Here is a 21,466-nt window from a genome sequence, read left to right as displayed (position 1 = left end):
CAATTCATTTTTGATACTAGCAGACCCAGTATTATTAAGTATTATGATAATATAGCTGATATAATCACTGCTGGAGCCAAGTAAAGTGCAAAAAGGAGGTAATATCGTACATTAGGGCTGTACAACATTGGAAATTATTGAGGGATAAGATTTGTGATATCAATTTTATTGCAGTATTTTAACACACTTTTTTGACAGTTATTTCAGTTATGTTAAACCTGTTAAACCCATGCCTGCATTTTTATATTTTGAAGTATTAAAGCCTTAATGTATTATTCAAACTCAACTGAGGCAAACCCAAGACTAAATTAAGAAAAATCATGAATAAAATCTGCCTTAATTTTAAGGTTTTTATTTTAACTACAGCACATTTCTGTCAGCCGGAGAACCATGGCGTCATTAGATTGAAATCGATCGCGATATAGATATTTTTTGCAATATATTGTGCAGTTTTATTGTGTTTAAAGGTTTACATTAAATGAGAATGAGATTGAAAAGTATGATTACAGTCAGTATGACAACTTTTATGCATTTTATGCTTTTATGCATCTGATCCGAGCCCAGTTTAGTCCTCGTGTAGACTTAAGGTTTAGTTCTCGTTTCGTCCTCCTGTTTAGCCTGACAGTGTGAATACAAGTTTCTAAATGAACTTTTAGGGCATGTTTACGATATATTTTCCTGTCTCTCCTCTACCATTTGATCTCTCTGTTACATTGGCTAATTTGGCTCATTTTGTCGCGCTGCTTTTACTGCAGATTGGTATTGCCGCTGCCAAGGTCGCCCATACGTTCCTATTTTCCCCATAAATCGAAAAAAGCAGAGTCTCATCTGGTTGCCCTGGCCACATAAAGGCTTTACAAGGCCTTTTAATTTCCCCTCTATTATGCTGGTGACAGAAAACCATAACTCTTTTGGTAATTGGCCCTAATGGAAAGGCAGGAGTGAACAGGGACGGCCACATCTGGTGCGAGGGAAAAGCTGCGTCAACCATGAAAGCCTCAGCCACACCGAGGGCGCGCACGGCCCATTATCGGCCCCACGTCTCCTGATTAGAGGGGTGTGACTTTGCATATTAATACGCGCCCCCTTTACATTATGTATGAGTTTCAAATGAATGGTAGTTATCTCAATCTAGGCCTGTGATATGCAAATAAACATAGGCGGGTGTTGCGTTCTCTATCCCTTGTGGAGGCTGCTGTGTGTTTATGTCGAGCCTTTTCCCCTCATTATTCTGTCATTAATGCTGATCCCTTCCTGTGATTATATTTTTGTATTGGGATTAGGATTAAGTCAAATGTAGATCAGTGGGTTGTGTGGGATGGGATCAAATAAAACTGAAAGCCGGGCGCATTCCTCTATAGATACAGTAGGTGGATATAAATCAAATGTGCAGCGTAATCTTTCTGTACTAGATAATGTGTCTGTAATTATGTGTTGAATTTTGAATTCTGAAGATATTAAGGAACACTACAAACAGAAACTGAGCATTTTATTACGTCTGAACACCTTTAATCAAGATGTGGATGTAATGATCCCTTTGTCCAGACGTGGTATTTGGTAGGAAAAGTTTCAAAGGTAGCACCCGGACTTCGACTTCCATATGCAAGTCATTCTCAATCTGAAGATCCCTGCCCACTGGGAGGAGTATAGCTAACTACCAACTAAAACTGCTTTGTTTACTAGTCTGCCAGTTTCACACACTGAGTCATTAGGGCCTATTGTGTCTGAGTTACGCCAGTCGAATTCCACATTATCATTTGACTTGTTCTGCCAAGTTGACAAAAGAGTGCTGTACTCTCAGGTTGTACCCCAAACCTCCATTTCTGTTCAAAGAAGGGTTTACTTAGCCTCTTTCCCTCCTCTTTTTTCTTGTCTTTTATCAAGATCCAATACAAACGGACTTTCTCCTCAGGCTTGTATCAAGACAGGCAGGACTGAATGTGGAAAGTACTTTAAAAGTCCTTTGCTTCTAGTACAATGGTGTTGAAATGTATTTATTTATTGCTCAGAAGTAGGGTTGACACAATATACATTTTTAGTGACAAAACATCAGTGAAATCTTAAATTGTCTTTCATTCCATAGTCTATTGTGTTACTATACAGCATCTGAGCTTTCTGAATGACTTAATGAAGTTAATTTGACAAAAAACAGCCAAGTAAAAGGTTCCTTATATTTAAATGTATTTTTGGACTATAGATTCAATTAAAAATACATAATTGTGCACCTAAAATGTTCTCATCTATAATTCTTTAGTTCATATTGTGACCTGACCTCGATTAACCGAATAACCTTGACATCCCTGCAGAAGTCCCTTACCTTTAACTTGTATTATCTGTAAGCTCTACTTCTGCTCTACTTGCACTTTGTTCTTGTGGAAAATAACAAAAAACAGGTGCCTCACCATGAAAGGGAGCATCTTAAAGCATGATTATATGGTAAATAAAAATAGTAATTTACCATTTACTTCTGCTGTTTGCACACTTTCTCTAAACTATGATTTAGTGTGTCCTCCCACTTTCCCTTTACCTCCTCCCCCCATGCCCTCTTGCTGTGTGTCCCGTACACTCTAACCTTCCAAACGGTATTATTATGTAAATAGTGAAGGTAGCCGTGGATCTTGAAGGGCGGTCCTCCTCCCTCTGATTCACTCTGGGCCTCTGCGTTGTGCCTGCGTTACCTGGCGACTCTGGGTTCCTAGGGAACCGGTTTGTACAGTGTCGACTCCAGTACCGCGAGCGCTTGATAAGTAAACACAGAGGATTAGATATCGGCCGGCCAATCAGTCCAGGAAAACTCTTTGTCTCACTGTTTGGATTTCGATGGGGATCAATCAAACGTGAACACTCGGATATGGACAGAGTCGATGCGATGGAGAGGTGGGGAAAACACCAGCCGTTTTGGAGGCGGGTGTGCACAGGTAAAGTACATAAGGGCAGCGAGGGATCGAGGTTGTTATTGGCAGTGAGTACCAGGTTATAAGGAAGTACAACATTTTGTCTGTAATTTGTAATGATGCGACTTGAAGGAGCGAAATCAAATCAAAATGTAATGATTGATTTGACATACAGCACAGTGTGTTTTCTTGTGTATGTCATGGGTGAACTCTAAAAATAGTGATGAACTGGTATTTCTACATTGAGTTCATTTCGAGCCGTGTGTGTAGTATTGCATGCTGTTTGCGCTCTTTGTCCTTAGCTTGTCATTCATAATTACAGTGACTTCTGATACTGTCACATGCAGGAGGAGTGGGCAAAATATTAGTCTGCTACTACACGATTTAAATTATTGTAACAAATACTCACATTTACTACATTTACATGTCTTGAAAACATACTGCCCTTTCCTGACGGAGCGCCAAAACGTAGCAAGCATTTTCTAAATTGAGATTTAGATATATTATTGTTTGCTTTTTTACCATTATATGTTACTTGTATGTCCTAATATAAAAGAAGAAGCATGTTTTATATTAAAATATAAAACAAATTATACCAGGACAGATTTGCCAGACATTGGGACAAAAGGGAACATATGTCAGACTACTACTCTTTTTCTTTTTTCGTTTCTTGTTCTACTATTTTTTCAAAAACAAAATATATCTATGTATACATACCGGGATACTAACAGATAGAGACTAAAACTAGTATCAACACTAGATATAATAGAGACAAAACTAGTATCAACACTAGATATAATAGAGACAAAACTAGTATCAACACTAGATATAATAGAGACAAAACTAGTATCAACACTAGATATAATAGAGACAAAACTAGTATCAAAACTAGATATAATAGAGACAAAACTAGTATCAACACTAGATATAATAGAGACAAAACTAGTATCAACACTAGATATAATAGAGACAAAACTAGTATCAAAACTAGATATAATAGAGACAAAACTAGTATCAACACTAGATATAATAGAGACAAAACTAGAATCAACACTAGATATAATAGAGACAAAACTAGTATCAAAACTAGATATAATAGAGACAAAACTAGTATCAACACTAGATATAATAGAGACAAAACTAGAATCAACACTAGATATAATAGAGACAAAACTAGTATCAAAACTAGATATAATAGAGACAAAACTAGTATCAACACTAGATATAATCGAGACAAAACTAGTATCAACACTAGATATAATCGAGACAAAACTAGTATCAACACTAGATATAATAGAGACAAAACTAGTATCAACACTAGATATAATAGAGACAAAACTAGTATCAAAACTAGATATAATAGAGACAAAACTAGTATCAAAACTAGATATAATAGAGACAAAACTAGTATCAACACTAGATATAATAGAGACAAAATCTTCCTGCTGAATGGTCTTGATCTGTACCAGACCTAATATAAGACCACTATGATTAATTTGAAAGAATCTGACGCTATAAATTATATAAATTACTCTGTATTATCTAAAAAGAGTGTTTTTTTGTTGTTGTTTTTATTGTCATTGTGGTATCAAACCTGGCATCGAGTATCAAGCCTATTGTTCAGAATCAAAGTTTGAAATTGTTGTATTTTAGAACAAGTAACTGCTTTTTTCCTTATCTAAAACGCCGTAGGTCAGGAAAAGGTAATATTTCACTGGGTCAGTCTGGGTGCTGCGCCTGTGTGTTTGGCAGTAACTGTAAACTGAGACAAAGCTTCTGTCAACAGCCTGCGGATGGTCGCATGCGATAGACAACATGTTTATAGCACTCAACTGGTGTGAGCTGTGATAAATGCCTTGGTTGAATTGAAGGTAAAAAGCACTTTGTTATAAATAAAACTGTTGCGAATTTGGAGCCATTTGTAAGAGGCTATTGTAAGTCTAAAGATCAGGGCGTAATCTGTACTATACAGACTAAAACATGTAAAAGACCTTTTTTAATATTGACATTGATACACTTTATACACCATCTAGAGGCCTCAAACTCTATAGTTCAACTTTTAGTTGATTAATAATGTATTTAAAGGACACATGTTATGCGAAACAAGTTTTAAACCATGTTATAGCATTGTTCCCTTGTCAAATGTAATAGTCGATTTAGCTTCATTCACACCAGTTTGATTGATTTGTGTTTAAGAAAATCCTCTCTCCTCTGTGCGCCAAAAACACTTCCCCTGATGTGCGATGTGATTGTCTGTTTATGTACATGGCAAAGCTGTTTTTAAGTCCATTTCTGAGGCCTAATTACAATCACTACAACTGCGTGGCTGCATGAGAATGTCGTAGGAAAGCTAGCATTTGTTTCTCTCCTATGTAATTCCCTCTGCAGCCAGCAGATGGAGCCAAAAGGCCAGTTCCTATCATGGGGAAAAGCCAGAGTTACTTTTAACATTATTTTCATGGTAGAGATACTCAACAAATAATGCATAATATTTGTCCTTTTAAAAAGTAGTAAGTTAAATAAGTAAATGGGCTATTCTGAAAAAGAATCGCTGACTAGTTGACTCTTGAAATAATTGATAGTTGCATCTCTAGTCAATTTCCCCTCATCGTTCCAAAGAGATGTGGTCACATGTCCACGTCTGACTCAGTGGGGTGCATAAGACGTGCATCATGCATACAATAAGCAGCTTACTCATGTCAGGCCCACCGCAGTGATCTCCAGCAGCAGTCTGGGGTCCTAAGTGTTGAAGTGTGTGTGGTTGAACAGCAGCAGGCCCGTCAGGAGGACTCCAGATGGTGCGAGGAGAAAGCCCTCGTCTAATCCCTGCGCCAGGACGTTATACCTCTTCTACACCGTTTACCCTGCTCCTCCCATAGCCCACTGTTAAAACTACGCCGCCCAGACCGGCCATGTATCTACTACTGTAGTCAGATTTCTCACAAGTCTCTGAAATAACTTTTACTGTCATTTGCATAACAGTTTTCCACATTTCAGTTCCTCTTTAATTGCCTGTATCAGCACTGGCGTCATTGTTATATGAGCAACTGGAATAGAAGCAGTGATTTTGTGTTTTGCATTTTGACTGACACTGGCATTGGTCTAAGTAACATTGGATGCCCTGCTATTAAATTGTCAAAAGAATCAATACCCAGATATGAGATAAGATAAGATATTCCTTTATTGTCCACACATGGGGAAATTTCAGTGTTACAACGCAGTAGATACAGAGGGAAGGACAGATAACTTATAGGAAGTTAATAGAAGAACTCTTATAAACAAAACAAAAAACGTTTATTAACAAAACTCCTCTCATATCTTAATAGGGAATGGAGGAAAAAATAAAATAAAAAGATTAAAATTAAAATTAAAATAGAATAAGGTAAATTATAATAAAATAAAGTAAGGTAAAGTAAAAATAGCTAGCATAAGACTGAATAATACTAAAACTAATGGTAAGTAAACACTCTTATTTACATCAGTTATATGCACATGAATATGGCCTTAATTGCTTGTGAGTATGACAGTAATTGCACATGGTTAAGTCAGTATTGCACATGATTAAGTCAGTCAAGTATTGCACGTGTTCAGGGCTAGCAGTGTTTGTTATACAGTCTGACATATGACTCAATCAAATATTAAAACTAGACACTGTATTTTGTGTTGAAAATGACCTTCAGTTGCATAAAAAAAGAATGTTTTTAATCATAATATGGGTTGAATGTGGGTACGTTAAATTGTCTTACACAGGGACACATGGCAGTGAACATTAAGGTTCAACCCAATATCCTCTGGTAGATGGGCAAAAGTATATACTGTAGCTGGTATTTTCAGAATATACATCATATTATTATCAATATCTGCAACCGGTGAATCAGGGCTGATAGTCAAACAATGCCTTCGATCTAAACTAAGCCGTGTTGTCTTTGTATCTGCTTTGATATAACTCTTGTGTTGTTTGTTCTCCCGCCGTACTATATCTATCGTCTTTAATCTTTTATGTGCACAGTGAAGGTGTTTGTTGTGAGTCTGTGAGCTCTCCCTGCAGACAGTGCCCGACAAATCACAGCCTCACTAATTAAGCATCCTCTCTCGAAGGGGCGCTTTATTCCTTTTCATCCTGAAAGCAAACACTGTCGACTCTGCTCTGTCAAACACAGCTGCACGGAAATGCCTCCACATGCTCTTTTTATTTGTTTTTTGGGGATTTATTTTTAGATTTTCAAGCTTTAACTTCTGTTTCTTTGCCCTGAAAACAGTGACTTGAATTGTTGGAAACTGCAATTGGTGTACTTACTGACTTACAGGTGAAATATGTTTGTGTTGCAGATAAAAAGGGCGACTCGAGCTGTTTCCAGAATGAAAGCGCTGAAGAGGCTTGTGTGGCTGTGAAAATCGAACACTCCAAAGGTGAGACGGCACCTGCTCTACACTGCTGCTTTTTTTTAACTTTACTTTATTATTTGTGGTTAGTGTTGCATTTGGACATCACAGCAATGTTATACCACACAAACAGCACATTCATTTTATATATTACATGATTTTACGTCTGATGCAAGTAAATATTTGCCATTCCAAGGCACAACATATGTTTTATATACGTACATATACCGTATTTACCAGAGTACAAGTCGCACCAGCTGAAAAATGCATAATAGAGAAGAAAAAAACATGTATAAATTGCACTGGAGTATGAAATGCGGTTGCAAGTGTGAAAATGACAAATAATATCACATATAAGTCACTCCGGAGTATAAGTATATAAGTATAGATATAAGTATAAGTCGCAACCCGGCCAAAACTATGAAAAAAGTTGTGATTTACAGTCCGGTACAGGATGTGTGCACCTTACACTATGCAGACTCTGAAGAAGCTGCTCTATTCTTATCCCACCTTTGCGCGTCACGGTGATGAATGGCCGGCCCCCTCCTGTTCCTCTGCTTCTGTTTCTCTCTTCACTTTATGCCTACGTTCTCATTTGTTCTTAAAATAAACCTGACTTCTTTTGAGTCTGCCTCGCCACTCACATTTTCACACTTTTTGTCGCGTCTTGTCAATCGAAAACTCTTCGTGTTGAGGTGGCGACATGCAGTGAAGGGCCGTCTCTCGTTGCTGGCGTAAACTGGGGTCCTAATCCACTGCTGCGCTGGGATTAGAGGATGACCAGGAGGTTAATCTGAAGAAAGTCTGTGGTGTTTAGGAGAAAGTACCAGAGATACAGACACATGTGCTATTGATGTGAGACTTCAGACAGAAAGTTATTGTCTTATGTCTTGGGTATGCAATGTCTGGGGAGCAGTTAAGACAGGGCTTTGTTGTTGGAATCTTATGTAAATTACACATTAGCGGTTGAATTTTCCTCATATATTGAATACAATTTAAATTTTTACAATCCTCTTTGATTACGCTTGCGTTCAATAAATGACAGAATGAACGATCATTTTAAGCAGTCAATATTTATCATATACGTAGACTTTTATTGCACTCGCAGCGACCTTTTGCTTAGTTTATTTGTAGTACATTGACATTTGAACTATATAAAGTCACTAATAAACCTTCACCGAGGTCCAGTTTGAGAAAACATCTACAAGCCGAGGTCCAGAACGTCACAGGGTTTCTGCCACTTTGCCGTCACTTTTATGATATAATGTATATTTTTACATCATAATCGGCCTGGTGGGGCTCGCGGTGCAGGTGGGGCTCGCGGTGCAGGTGGGGCTCGCGGTGCAGGTGGGGCTCGCGGTGCAGGTGGGGCTCCTGTGTGTTTGGAGTGAGAGAGAGAGAGGACGCGAAGGAAAGACTGAAACTCCCAGTTCATTTGAACCCACACTGGGAGGCTGCACTGCTCGTTCTCAGTGAATGAGGGGCTTATGATATTCATGCTCATTCCAAAGATTCATGTCAGAGGTTTGGGTCTGGGCGGGACTGCGCTTGGGTCCGGATCCGGCCCGGAGTCCATCCATGAGTGACCCGGGGTCTAGGGGCTGTTATCGACTAAAGAAATACTTGGTCAACTAAAGACATGCATTGGCGATCGATTAGTGTGGGAAAACATCTCAAAAGTCTTAAAAAGTATCTCTATGTATGTATCCACCCAAACTGCACTCACAAAACTACAACTGCACTGGAGTTTATGGAAAACTATTTATACACAAAGTACAAGATGACTGTGTATTTATATATATAAGTTGTATAAAATAAAGCAGCTTATAATCACAATTCAATCCCAAATCTTTAGCTTACTTACTCCTTGTCTTCTCCTTTTCACCATTTTCCATATACAGTAAATCCTTCTAACCTAAATAAAATAATTGGCCCACTAATACACATTTTGGTCGACTACGACATTATGGACCAATCAATCGACTAAACGACTAAAAGACTGCAGCCTTACTGAGCTTGAATATCATATTTACACGAAACACGCATAATGTGTGTTCTTTGTACAATTTATCTATTAAAGCTCATTTATTTATGTTTATCAGTATCATAAAATGCTCTATGCTAAAGCGAGAACACTAACCCACTTTCTGGACCAACTATTGACTTCCTGCTACTGATAAATCTAAAGCTGTATTACAGTAATTGAAATTGTGCAAATTCTGCTGGTATGTAGGTGCTGGAATGTGACTGGTGCGACTGGTTTGTTGAACGTACCTGTCATTTCAGTGGCCTCGAGGTGTCTTGACTGTCCCTGCTCACGTCACACTCTGACTAACATGCGCCACTGCTCGCAACTTTCTCATGCATATAAATTGAAGAGTAACAAGAGAACCAAATCCCCCACTGACGGCAGCATAACTAAATATAAAAGTGGTTTCCTGTCAAAACATGTGATTGTTCATATATAATTCAGAATTCAGACAAGCACACCTAGAAGTTCTCACAGAACGATGCGACGCATGGACAAGCCCCAGTTTCTCGTGCAAGCTTCTGAAAAAGGTGCATGTTCAGTTTTTAGTGTTGTTGTTGTAATTGTTTGAAATGCGAAACTGAGCTTGTTCTGTTGAAAGGTAGTTTATAGTGTATTTAAGATGATTTAGTAATGGAAGACTGTTCACAGATTCAAGAGTTTTTAGTTTTTTGTATGTAAATATTTATGTTTTAAACTTTCAAATGAGGGTATAAGGTGGTATTTTTGCACGTTTGTGATTCATTTGACAGGCATTTAAATTGTTTTCTGATAATTTAACAAAGTATGTTTAAAGACATGTTTTCTGTTAGATTTACTTAATATTGCCTGCATATTGTTATAGGGATATTCCAAAACAATATAGAGATATCAATATCACCCACTCCTACATGGGAAATATGTTAACTGTGCGGCCATTTTGTATGTAAATATCCCCTATCATATTTGTGAGCCTTCCACAAAGAACTAATTGATTGATTGAAAATGATAATTTTTAGATGAATTAATTAGAAAAAGATGTTTGTTGCTGCCCTGTCTGCAATAAATATATGGTTCAAAAAGCAGAAGCAATGACGTTGTTGCTTCATCGTACAAAACGCATAGTTACTTTACGGCACTGTCAGTTATTAACTAGAGAATGCAGCAACTTTTGAATGTCTTTTGTCTATTCTCAAATTTCTCCAGATTTATTATTTTCTATTCACCATGACAGATTTGTTTATTGCTGAATAAAAATACTTTTTTCGAACTCACGACCCTGCAGCCCGCTCCACACAGACATGCATACCCATACATACACAGTGGTCTCTCCCAGGGGCACGCAGTAAACATTAAGTAGAGTAAAAAACTCTCCAACCTAATCAGTCTAGTCAGCTCAGAGCAACAAAATGGCATTTACTGGATATGTATTTTTTTTTTTTTTTTTTTTTTTTCATAAATATACTGTACACTGGTTTGATGTGGTTATGCCTATCAGAGTAGTTCTATGAAAGGGTTAAATTATGTGTGTGTGTGTCTGTGTCTGTGTGTCTGTGTGTCTGTGTGTCTGTGTGTCTGTGTGTCTGTGTGTCTGTGTGTCTGTGTGTCTGTGTGTCTGTGTGTCTGTGTGTCTGTGTGTGAGAAAGCGAGCGAAAGGGGGGCGGGGCCTGTCCCTGAGCCTGTCCCTCGGCTGAGTCACTACATGCCGTTGCTTGTCAGTGAGGATCGTTTGTGACCTCGGCACAGGCGCTCTTTTGGATTCACAGCCGAACACGCTCTCTGCCTCATTAAGGATGCTATAGTCCACGTCATATTGTAAACACATGGTGAGTAGGATACTTTATAATGACGATTAGATGTGCAGTCAAAGAGCAACGTTTTGCAATTCTCTGTTATGGTTATGTTCCTTTGCACATGTTTCTATGCACGTTTGATGCGTTGGAAGATTTGGTTTGGATTTAAAACGTCTTGGATTGGAATCACCTTGTTGCTCCAGGAAATAGAAAAAAACATTTTTGAACAGTTGGAATCTGGGGGAAATTTCAACCACTAGGTGTCAGAAAATAATGAAATGTTGTATGTTTTCATGAGAAGTTGGATTTGTCAGATTAAATTATGAGAGAATTTACCTCTAAAACTAAAGTGATGCCTTGAAGAATATACAAATGTGGCTTATAAAACATATTGCATTTCCATTTGAACTAGAATTGAAGAGCTTGGCTGTGTTATAACTTTTCTTTTGCGAGGCAGGACAGTGTATACTTTTAAACACTGGACTAGTTTGTAAGTATTTTATTTGTATTTAACACACTAAGAAACATGCTTTCGACTTGCCAAAAGCGGTCACGTTTTCGAAAGCATGAGGAAAGCAAAGATGACCTCAAAATACAAACAGGGTGGGGACACATTGCTTGCTTACAGGTGTGTCATGAAGTGTTTTCTCACAATCACAGCTTGCAAAATCAGTGTAGTGCACACACATCCGTCAGTCATGTTGGGGACAGGTGTGGGCGGGGCTTAGGGTCAGGTAGCACAACCCCGAGGCAGCTGGTGGGGGGGGTAGAAAGGGGTAGAAGGTAGAAAACATGAGGTCAGGGCTCTCTCGGGAGAATTAAAGCTGGCCTAATTGTGCTGGATCGACGGGCTGCAGGGGATTAGCAGCAGCGGGTCACACCGGGGCCTCTACAGGTGTGATATCGACTTATACTGCAGTAAACGAAACGCAAAAGTGGTACAAGTCATGTTATTGATGATTTGAGAATTGTTGTTTGTTTCATTAGCACTTTTGGAATTGCTCTACCTCAGCTTTTGCCTAAGACCTACTGTATGTCGGATGACACGCAGTACTGTTAAATTTGACTGTTACAAAAGTGTCTGTGGTTGTAAAGTTGTTGTTGCAAATCAGGTATTGTGGTACTTGCTAAATAAATATGGTGTTGTTACTTAGCTCTTTATTTTCACTGGACGTCTTCTCGATGGCGTTTTAATTGCCCAGTGTTGCACATAATAAATATCATTCTATGAGACAGACTCTTTACAACAGCAAAAAAAAAAACAAAACACCTTATATTTCAATTGTCATACAGTGTCATATCTGTAATGAGCTGCATGAATTGTATTTTAAAAACTTTCAAAACCAATTATTTGGTTCTCATGTTTCCTCCTTTTTACCAAATCTGTTTTATTTCCATGTTCTCCATCCAGCAATCCAGCAGTTGTTTTGATCAGGACAGACATGTTGACGAGAAGAAACAGTGGCCTTGGGCTGTTTCCTGCAAAAACATCCAGTCTGTCACTCGTTGCGGCTCAGATTGGTTTAGTTACAAAGTACATAAAGTTATTTCCTCATAATGAGTTACTAATGGATAATGAATAGACCGCTTTGTACACATAACCAAAATGAACTCAGTTTCAATCAATAACAAAAGTAAACGCTGGCTGAAGTAACCGCAGGTGGAAGAGGCTCAAGACGAGGAACTGTGGGCAATAAGAAATGCTGCTACCATGGTAACACGTCATACTTTTACTGTACGTCTTTGGAGGAAGGGTCATTTTGACACTGAACTTCCTGCTCTGTCGACGTGTCACGCTTTCAGTTCACTATACGCACCACATCCTACATGAGCACTCAAAGGCTCTAGGCTGTGCTCTGGGCCCCGGTGTTTCTGGTTTAAACGGGCCTCAGATGTGAGCGCTGCACACATGGAGGAGGCAGACCAAAGCGCTGCTGCGGCGACGCCTGGCTCTGGCTAATTGAGTCAATAAGGCGCGCTGTGTCACTTTTCCAAAGCTCTTTTAATGAGCACATGCAAGAGACTGTTCCTGTGAGAGGCAGTGGAGTTTTCTGTAACAACAAAGCCATAGGGACTGCCAGAGATCTGAGATACAGAGGATCTGAACTGGTTTGATTTCAGTGTGAAAAGACCTTGTAATTCTTCACCAGATTTTGAAGTGCAAAGATGGCTGAAACTGTTATTGGCAAGCTGTGTGTTCACATTTCAAAATATAGTACATATAACAACGATTGGTATCCACACTTTTATGTTGCGGGGGATTTTAAATGGATTTATATTTACAAAAGCAGTTAATTTGGAGATTTGAGAATGATTTGTGAGTTTAATCTGACTTTCTCACAGATAAATACACAGTTTACATGAATAGTTTTCTGTTTAAATATTTGTGTGTGAATGCGGGATCTCCTGTAGTCTCATTTTTTGTCTGTGCACTTTGGTTACAGATACATGGTTAAATTGTTGAGATACTTACCGTAATAGAGAGCTTTTTAGTCATTTAAAGCACAGAACATGTCTTTAGTCGATCAAAAAATTCAACTGCGTAGTATTAAGTAGTATTAGACAGTGTATTAGACAGTTAAAATTGCACATTATAACTTTGTTGTTGTTGGTGGTGGTGATGGGGTCTTCCACCTTTGTGTTTATGTTTTAGGATGTTTAGGAATGTTCCACAGTATGGCATTAAGTGTGACATCGTCACAAAGGCGCCGGTCCAGCTGGCAGCCCGGTGTAAACGCTCCGCTCTTTTCTCACACTTTTTTCACACTTATTGTGCTTTATCTTTTGTATTTTGTAAAAAAAAATCTACTTTACTTGTACAATAGGGAACAACACGTGCTGGAATCGCTTTGATTTAACTTGTTTTTGACTTTGTTCGGCTGGATTATTGAGTGTTTTTGTCGTGATGTGCGCTAGCTCTGAGCTAGCCCCCGGCCCCCCGCGCCCTCCGGCCGTCCTGACGTACAGTATGCCGCCGGTACACGTTTATATAAAAGAGGAACTTCATGAATGATCGGGACACGCACTGGAATCGCTTTAATTCAACTTGTTTTGACTTTGTTCGGCTGGATTGAGTGTTTTCGTGTCATCGCGATGTGCCCTGGCTCCGAGCCCCCCCCGCCCCCCCCCCCCCGGCCGGCGCCGTACCGCGTTTACACAAAGGAGGAACTCATGAAACTGCGGAGAACAGTCGTCTTACCCGGAGATCGTCACGTTATCCCGGCGGACATCCTAAGATTTTTATAAGAGATCTTCTACTGGGAGTGTTTTTCAAACTTCCTATAAGTTATTTGTTCTTTTCTTCTGTGTCTATCTCTGTATCTGCCTGCGTTGCATCAATGGAATTTCCCCATGTGGGACAATAAAGGATTATCTTATCTTATCTTATCTTATCTTACCTTTAACTTACCGTATCGTTCGTCTTTCTTGCATGTAATAAATTAGTGTGTAATTGAAAAAGGAAATTACTGAGCGTAGACTTCCACAGATCTGACCTGTAACCTGCTTGTCTCCATGGAGGTGAACAAGTTTAATGTTTAAAGTTTAAAGAAACCAGAGAACATTCCTCGGAAAAGCAAATAACATCTCCATGGAGACGAGCAGGTGACACCCACCGGCAGAAAGGTACAATACATCACCTTTAACTACTGTTGAAAGCGACAATGAGCAACATTTCTTCTTCCTAACGACAAATGTAACTCTGTGATGCGCGGACAAAGTTATAATACGGAATATGGATACTATGCATACATTGTTTTGAATGTTAAGTCTGATTCTATGTTGTGACACTGACAGTTTAAAAGACCTTTCAGTAAATCCAGGCTGTTGCTATAGACCCTGAGTTTCCACAATGCAGTGCTTCAGTCTGGGCCGTACACTGCCTGTTTTAGCCCTAAACACGCTCCACTACCGTCTCCTAATGTGGCCCCACAGCGTACCCAAGCACATAATCTAGGAGAATTCCTGAGGCTGCACATTTAATTGATTGGTAATTTGGGATTCCATGTTTAGCAAGTGTACGCACCCAAACGCAGCGTGGGAGCCCTACCAGTCGGTCAGTCACACAATGTTGTCTCTAATTACGCCCGCTGCAGTAAAAATAGAGTCGTGATCTTAGGATTCTGTGGTATTTTTCTCTGGTTTTCGTCCAGCGTTTGGTAAGATAAAGATCACTTTGGGGGGAAAGAGTTGTACCCCAAACAAGCAATTTGGAACCCAGTCAGAAACCGATTTAAACATAATGGACTGGCACAGGGCACGCACTCTACATGTTTTCACTTTAGCAGAAAGATGTCTATAATTGTGCGTTGTCATGGCGATGCTGTAGTAAGTGCATTGGAGTTTATTGCACTTCAAGTTTATCTGGATGAAGTCTAAATTGTCAAGTATAATAACATCATATAGAAGATATTGACAAAAATTACAGCTTTTATTTTTCAGACAATATTTTACCTATGCATCAGCAATGTGCTCAAATGTGAATGAACTGTAAAATTAACCAAAAAAGGGCAGAAATATCATTTTATACTTTAGTTTGGGAGATTCCACCAGATATTTCTATCTCGTTTACCTCTTTTATTTATTTAAGTACTTTTAAACATCTTGGGGAAGTCCTCACTGACACTGCACATCTGTGGGTGAATTATAAAAAGTCCAGCGTCCAGAGACTGAAAGTGACTACAATGATGCTCTAGGTCCTAGAGCATCATTGTACTCCTAGAGTCTAGGAGTTCTGTGCAGATGGACCAGCACCAGTGAACTGCTTGTGTCCTCGAGCGTTAATACACTGCACGCTGTTTAAGGAACCTTATATATAAATGCATATGTCATCCAAATCATTCAGAAAATATGATTATTTGATTGTTGACTAATGTTGGATATAGTGCCATCTGCAACACTTAACTGTGGAAACACTGGTATAGCTGTCTCCTGAGAGGTTCCCATCCATTTATTCATCCATCCATCCATACATACATACATCACATACATACATCACATACATACATCACATACATACATCACATACATACAACTCATACATACATACATCACATACATACATACATCTCATACATACATACATCACATACATACATCACATACATACATCACATACATACAACTCATACATACATACATCACATACATACATACATCTCATACATACATACATCACATACATCACATACATACATACATCACATCACATCACATCACATCACATACATACATCTCATACATACATCACATACATACATCTCATACATACATCACATACATACATACATCTCATACATACATACATCACATACATCACATACATACATACATCACATCACATCACATCACATACATACATCTCATACATACATCACATACATACAACTCATACATACATACATCTCATACATACATACATACATACATACATACATCTCATACATACATCTCATACATACATCTCATACATACATCACATACATACAACTCATACATACATACATCTCATACATACATACATACATACATACATACATCACATACATACATCACATACATACATCACATACATACAACTCATTCATACATACATACATACATACATACATACATCACATACATACATACATACATACATACATACATACATACATACATACATACATACATACATACATACATCTGCAACATCATGGCTTTGTGCTGTGAAAATTGAATTGGCTGTTTTATGTTTGTGGTTAAGATTTATTCATATGCATTTTTTGCCGTGTCTTTTATAATTGCGAATGACTAGTTTATCATATTTATTCCCTTCATGTTGTTAAAATATTGGCCTTGGCTACTTTGGCTTAGCAGCACCAGCTCTTCCCGGTTAACTAAACCTAGTTTCATTAAAGTGACCACATACGTGGACAGTGTACATGAGGCTGTTGCTGGGTTGCATCCTTATACGGGCATTTTCTTTATAGGCTGCTGCTGTTCGTATGTAGGGTCAAAGGCTGATGTATGTGGGCTACTGTAAACACCATCACTGCATTTATCTACCCCACTGTCTACTGCACAGGGCCGTACCATCTGTGTCCAACTGTGAAATAAAGCCTCTGGAGGCTCTCAACACTTGGATCATTAGTGAGATAATTAACCAAACTGTCTGACTCCCACGAATATATAGAATTCTGGTGAGGTCTATCGCTATAGATTAAGCAGTTTAGCAGGGCATTTTGGACAGTAGTAAAAAATAATTGTGGATTTGCATTTGCAGTTAGTTCTTTGAAGGCTAAATCGAAATGAATTAAATGGTCATTGGTCATCTTTATATGGCGCTTTACATCTCCCATTGGCTAATCAAAATGTAAGCATGTCAATTATAATGGAAATGTTTAGTGGTGGGAATCAAGTTCAGTTTTAGCTACCAAGATTAGGCAAGGCAAGGCAAGGCAAGTTTATTTGTAGAGCACATTTCATACACAAGGCAATTCAAAGTGCTTCACAGCAGGAAAAATGCATTCAAATCACAAAGAAATTACGAAACAGAAATACAATAAAATTAAATAAATTAAAAATTATCAATCCAACTGATTGTCTAAACTAATAAAATCACAAACAAAAGAGAAGAGTGCAAAGAAAAAACTGTTTCAGTCATATGCGCAGCTAAACAAAACTGTTTTTAGCTTAGATTTGAACATTGTCAGAGTAGAAGCCTGTCTCACATCTTCAGGAAGACTGTTCCAGATTTTAGCTGCATAAAACTGAAACGCAGATTCCCCATGTTTTGTCCTGACTCTGGCACCAGCAGGAGGCCGGTCCCTGAGGTCCTCAGAGTCCGAGATGGTTCATATGACACTAACATATCCAAGATGTACTTTGGTGCTAGGCCATGGAGAGACTTGTACACAAGCAGAGCTGCTTTAAAGTCTATTCTCTGAGCCACAGGAGCCAGTGCAGAGACCTGAGAACAGGACTAATGTGCTCATACTTCCTGGTTCTAGTCAGGACCCGAGCAGCAGCGTTCTGGAAGCACTGCAGCTGTTTTACAGCTCGTTTGGAGAGGCCAGTGAGCGGCCGTTACAGTAGTCTAATCTACTGGAAACAAACGCATGGATAAGTCTCTCTAAATCTGGTTTTGACACTATATTTTTGATTTTGGCAATGTTTTTCTAATTTCTAATTTGGTTTGTAAGTTTTAGAGCGAGACTCTGGAGGTGACCGCTAACACTTTCTCTTTGTTTCTGTGGGCCAAAAACGATTATTTCAGTCTTGTCTGAGTTCAGCTGGAGAAAGTTGTTTTGCATCCACAAACTGATCTGTTGGATGCAGTGACAGAGTGAATCTACTGGTCCATAGTCACCTGCCGACAGTGAAACATAGATCTGAGTGGTGTCTGCATAATTGTGATAGGACACATTTTCACTGCGTATCAACTGACCTAACGGCAGCATGTAGAGGTTGAACAGAAGGAGACCCAGGACTGACCCTTGGGGCACTCCACAGGTCAGGGTCATGTGGTCTGAGACACAGCTACCAATTTCAACAAAGTACTTCCTGTCTTCCAGATAGGACCTTAGCCAGTTTAGGGCAGTGCCAGTGATGCCCACCCAGTCCTCTAGTCTCTGTAAGAGGATCCCATGATCGACAGTGTCAAAAGCAGCACTCAGATCTAACAGAATTAAGACTGAGGCTTTGCCCGTGTCAGTGTTCAGGCGTATGTCATTTGTCACCTTGACAAGAGCAGTCTCAGTGCTGTGATGAGGTCTAAAACCTGACTGAAAAAACATCAAATGAGTTGTTTATTAATAGGAAATCTGTGAGCTGTTGGTAAACAACCTTTTCAAGGACTTTGCCCCAAAATGGCAGATTAGAGATGGGCCGGTAATGACTCAGTACTGCGGCATCAAGACTGCTCTTCTTTAGGAGAGGCTTTATGACCGCAGTTTTCAAAGACATTGGGAATGTTCCAGATTGAAGCGACATGTTAACTATGTGAGTGAATTGTGCTAACAAACTGTTCAGCACAGACTTTAGAAATCTGGTGGGTAACACATCAAGGCAGCATGTAGATGAACTCAGACTGGTGATGATCTCATGGACAGTTTTGTCAGTTACTGGTGCAAAGTGAGTTAGCTCTAAGTGTCTAGGTGGTTTTAGGGTAATTTTTTGCATTGTAGGATTTATAGCATTTTTAATGCCCTGAACTTTGTCATTAAAGAATAATGCAAACTCATTACACTTGGATGTGGAAATGAGTTCTAACGGCAGCTGAGCTGGAGGGTTTGTTAATCTGTTTACTGTGGGTTTGTTAATCTGTTTACTGTGTACTTCTGTATGATTATCGCACACCCTTCACTCTCTGGCTGGTGAGTAGCCTTGTATGTAATATTAATGATTTCCTCTCTGTGTTCCCAGCGTTAGGCTGCAGCCCTTCGCCCGAGAACAGCAGCTCCCCCAGTGTTCATGACTGTCTGAGTCGACTCACCAGTGCGGGCAACCAAAAGAACAGGAAAGGCCCCAATGGAAGAGGATCAGGCAGCAGGCCTCGTCTCGACTCCAAACCCAAAGGTACAGTATTATATAAACATTATACAGCCCATTGTGTCAAACCTGAAGTAAACAAACATGTCACACAAGGAAGAATGAAGTTTGTCACTGCAGCAGATGATTCACAGTGAAGTCAGGGACAAAGTATTGACTCTCAGCATGACAGTGTGTCAGGATTCACCTCTGCACAAGCTTTAGTGCCAAGGCAACCCTCTCCAAAACAGGACTGAGCCTTCACCAACGCTCTGTAGTAGATCGTACTGATTTTGACATGTACTTTGTACTTCTCCTAATGAAACAATTATTAACCACACTGAACACAATGGACCTGTTTATCACTGTGAAGGGAAAATCAATGTCGTCTATTTCAGTTCTTCATTCACAGGAACCTGACTTTGTCCTTTCTGCGTCCTTTTGCTTTTCTATTTTCTAAAGTCAAAGGTTAAGTTTACATAGCAGTGATATTTGCACTTTTTCAGCAGAAACACATTTGAGTGAATGTGTTTGGCAAATCAGCTTTCAAAATAATATAATATACCCTTAAACTTTATAATGGTAAATAAGCATGGTACATAGTCCTTTTTGGGTCGTGTCATTACATGCTTAAACATTCCTTTCAGGGTTTTGTCCGATGAACATGCAGATATGTAAATATTGCGTGGGTGCCATATTTTTGGAATGTTTTTATGCATTTAAATGTAAATATATTATTTGTTATTGGGTTTAGTTGTTAAAAGACAGATTTACATTATTTAGTTTTTTTTAATTTTAGCTTTTTATTTTTCTGTAATTCTTTTCTGCTGGTCTGCTGTAACAAAAATAATTTCCGTTTGAGGAAAAAATAAAAGCATTTCTGATTCTGATGCTTGAATTCTGAGAAAAAGACTGAAACATGAAAGTGAAGCTGAAAGCATAGTCAGAAGTGCACTTGGTCTACACTGCCCCCTTCAGGTACAATACACAACAGCACTTTCTGACACTTCTCTCATTTCTGAGCACACAACACTTTATAACCCATAACTTTATTCTTGTTTCACACAGTGCCTCCAAAGCCTCCTCACCTGCAGAGCCCGGTGACCGCCCCGCCCTGTCCACTCGCTCAGATCCAGAAAACTAAGGCCTTTCAAACGCAGAGATCCAACATGGAGGACAGAGGAGGAGGGAGAGGAGCCGTTACCAAGGAGCGCGTCAAAGAGAAGCACTCCAAAGTGTTGGACCTCATCAGCCGCTTCGAGGACGGCAGGTGAGCACGGCCTCGACTCAACAATCATGGGAAAACGGTGTCTAAAACAGAACAAGACGACACATGAAGGAGTCGAAATGCAGTGTGAAAAACATTCGCTTGGACATGATTGAGCCTATACATTATTTCTTCAGCTTCCTGTTTGTTTAGAAGAAGAAAAAAGTGAACATGTCAAATAGGGAAGCTCCTTTGGTACATCCTGTTTAGTACAATTTGAAGGAAGAGTCGGTCATTGATTTTATATTTCACTTTGGAACGAGGTGAGGTAATATTCTGGAGGTAGAGTCTTTGATGCTGCGTTATTATAACATTTGAGTATGATATGAAAGCTTTATTTCCCATGAAAGCTTTGATTGCTATAATTATAACGTGGTGTGCATAGTTGGGACTAAGATCATTAAAGGAATGCACAAGGAAATTGGCTTTTATAAGATGGACTAATTTTTAGCATTGCTCAAAAATATATATACTCAAATACTCAACAGGGAAAGAAGCTTTACAATGTCTTTGCTATAACTGTTCGATATTGTAACTGACAGTTTGGGTGAAACATAATTAGATGCAAAGAAGGGAAGATGAAATGCATTGTTTTTTTTGTGAAATGTGGAAA

At 39.0% G+C, this 21,466-nt stretch overlaps 1 protein-coding gene across 3 annotated transcripts in view; it reads left to right on the top strand.

Moving 5' to 3' along the window:
- fgd4a (FYVE, RhoGEF and PH domain containing 4a) overlaps positions 1 to 21,466 on the top strand; it is a 54,657-nt gene that overhangs the window by 20,406 nt on the left and 12,785 nt on the right. For 2 of the 3 annotated variants that reach the window (XM_072435634.1, XM_072435636.1), the window contains exons 2-4: positions 7,224 to 7,304; positions 19,482 to 19,634; positions 20,655 to 20,856. In XM_072435634.1, coding sequence (XP_072291735.1) covers positions 7,224 to 7,304; positions 19,482 to 19,634; positions 20,655 to 20,856 — 436 coding nt within the window. Of the gene's footprint in view, positions 1 to 2,822; positions 2,919 to 7,223; positions 7,305 to 19,481; positions 19,635 to 20,654; positions 20,857 to 21,466 lie in introns of those variants that run through there. The other variant, XM_072435635.1, reaches the window with a different exon arrangement.

The sequence above is a fragment of the Eucyclogobius newberryi genome, unplaced genomic scaffold (assembly GCF_026437365.1).
Source record: "Eucyclogobius newberryi isolate DKJ021-1_F unplaced genomic scaffold, fEucNew1.0.hap1 SCAF_7, whole genome shotgun sequence".
In the NCBI taxonomy this organism is placed as follows: domain Eukaryota; kingdom Metazoa; phylum Chordata; class Actinopteri; order Gobiiformes; family Gobiidae; genus Eucyclogobius; species Eucyclogobius newberryi.
Note: the sequence above shows the minus strand (reverse complement) of the source record. Positions and strands in the feature narration are given on the sequence as shown.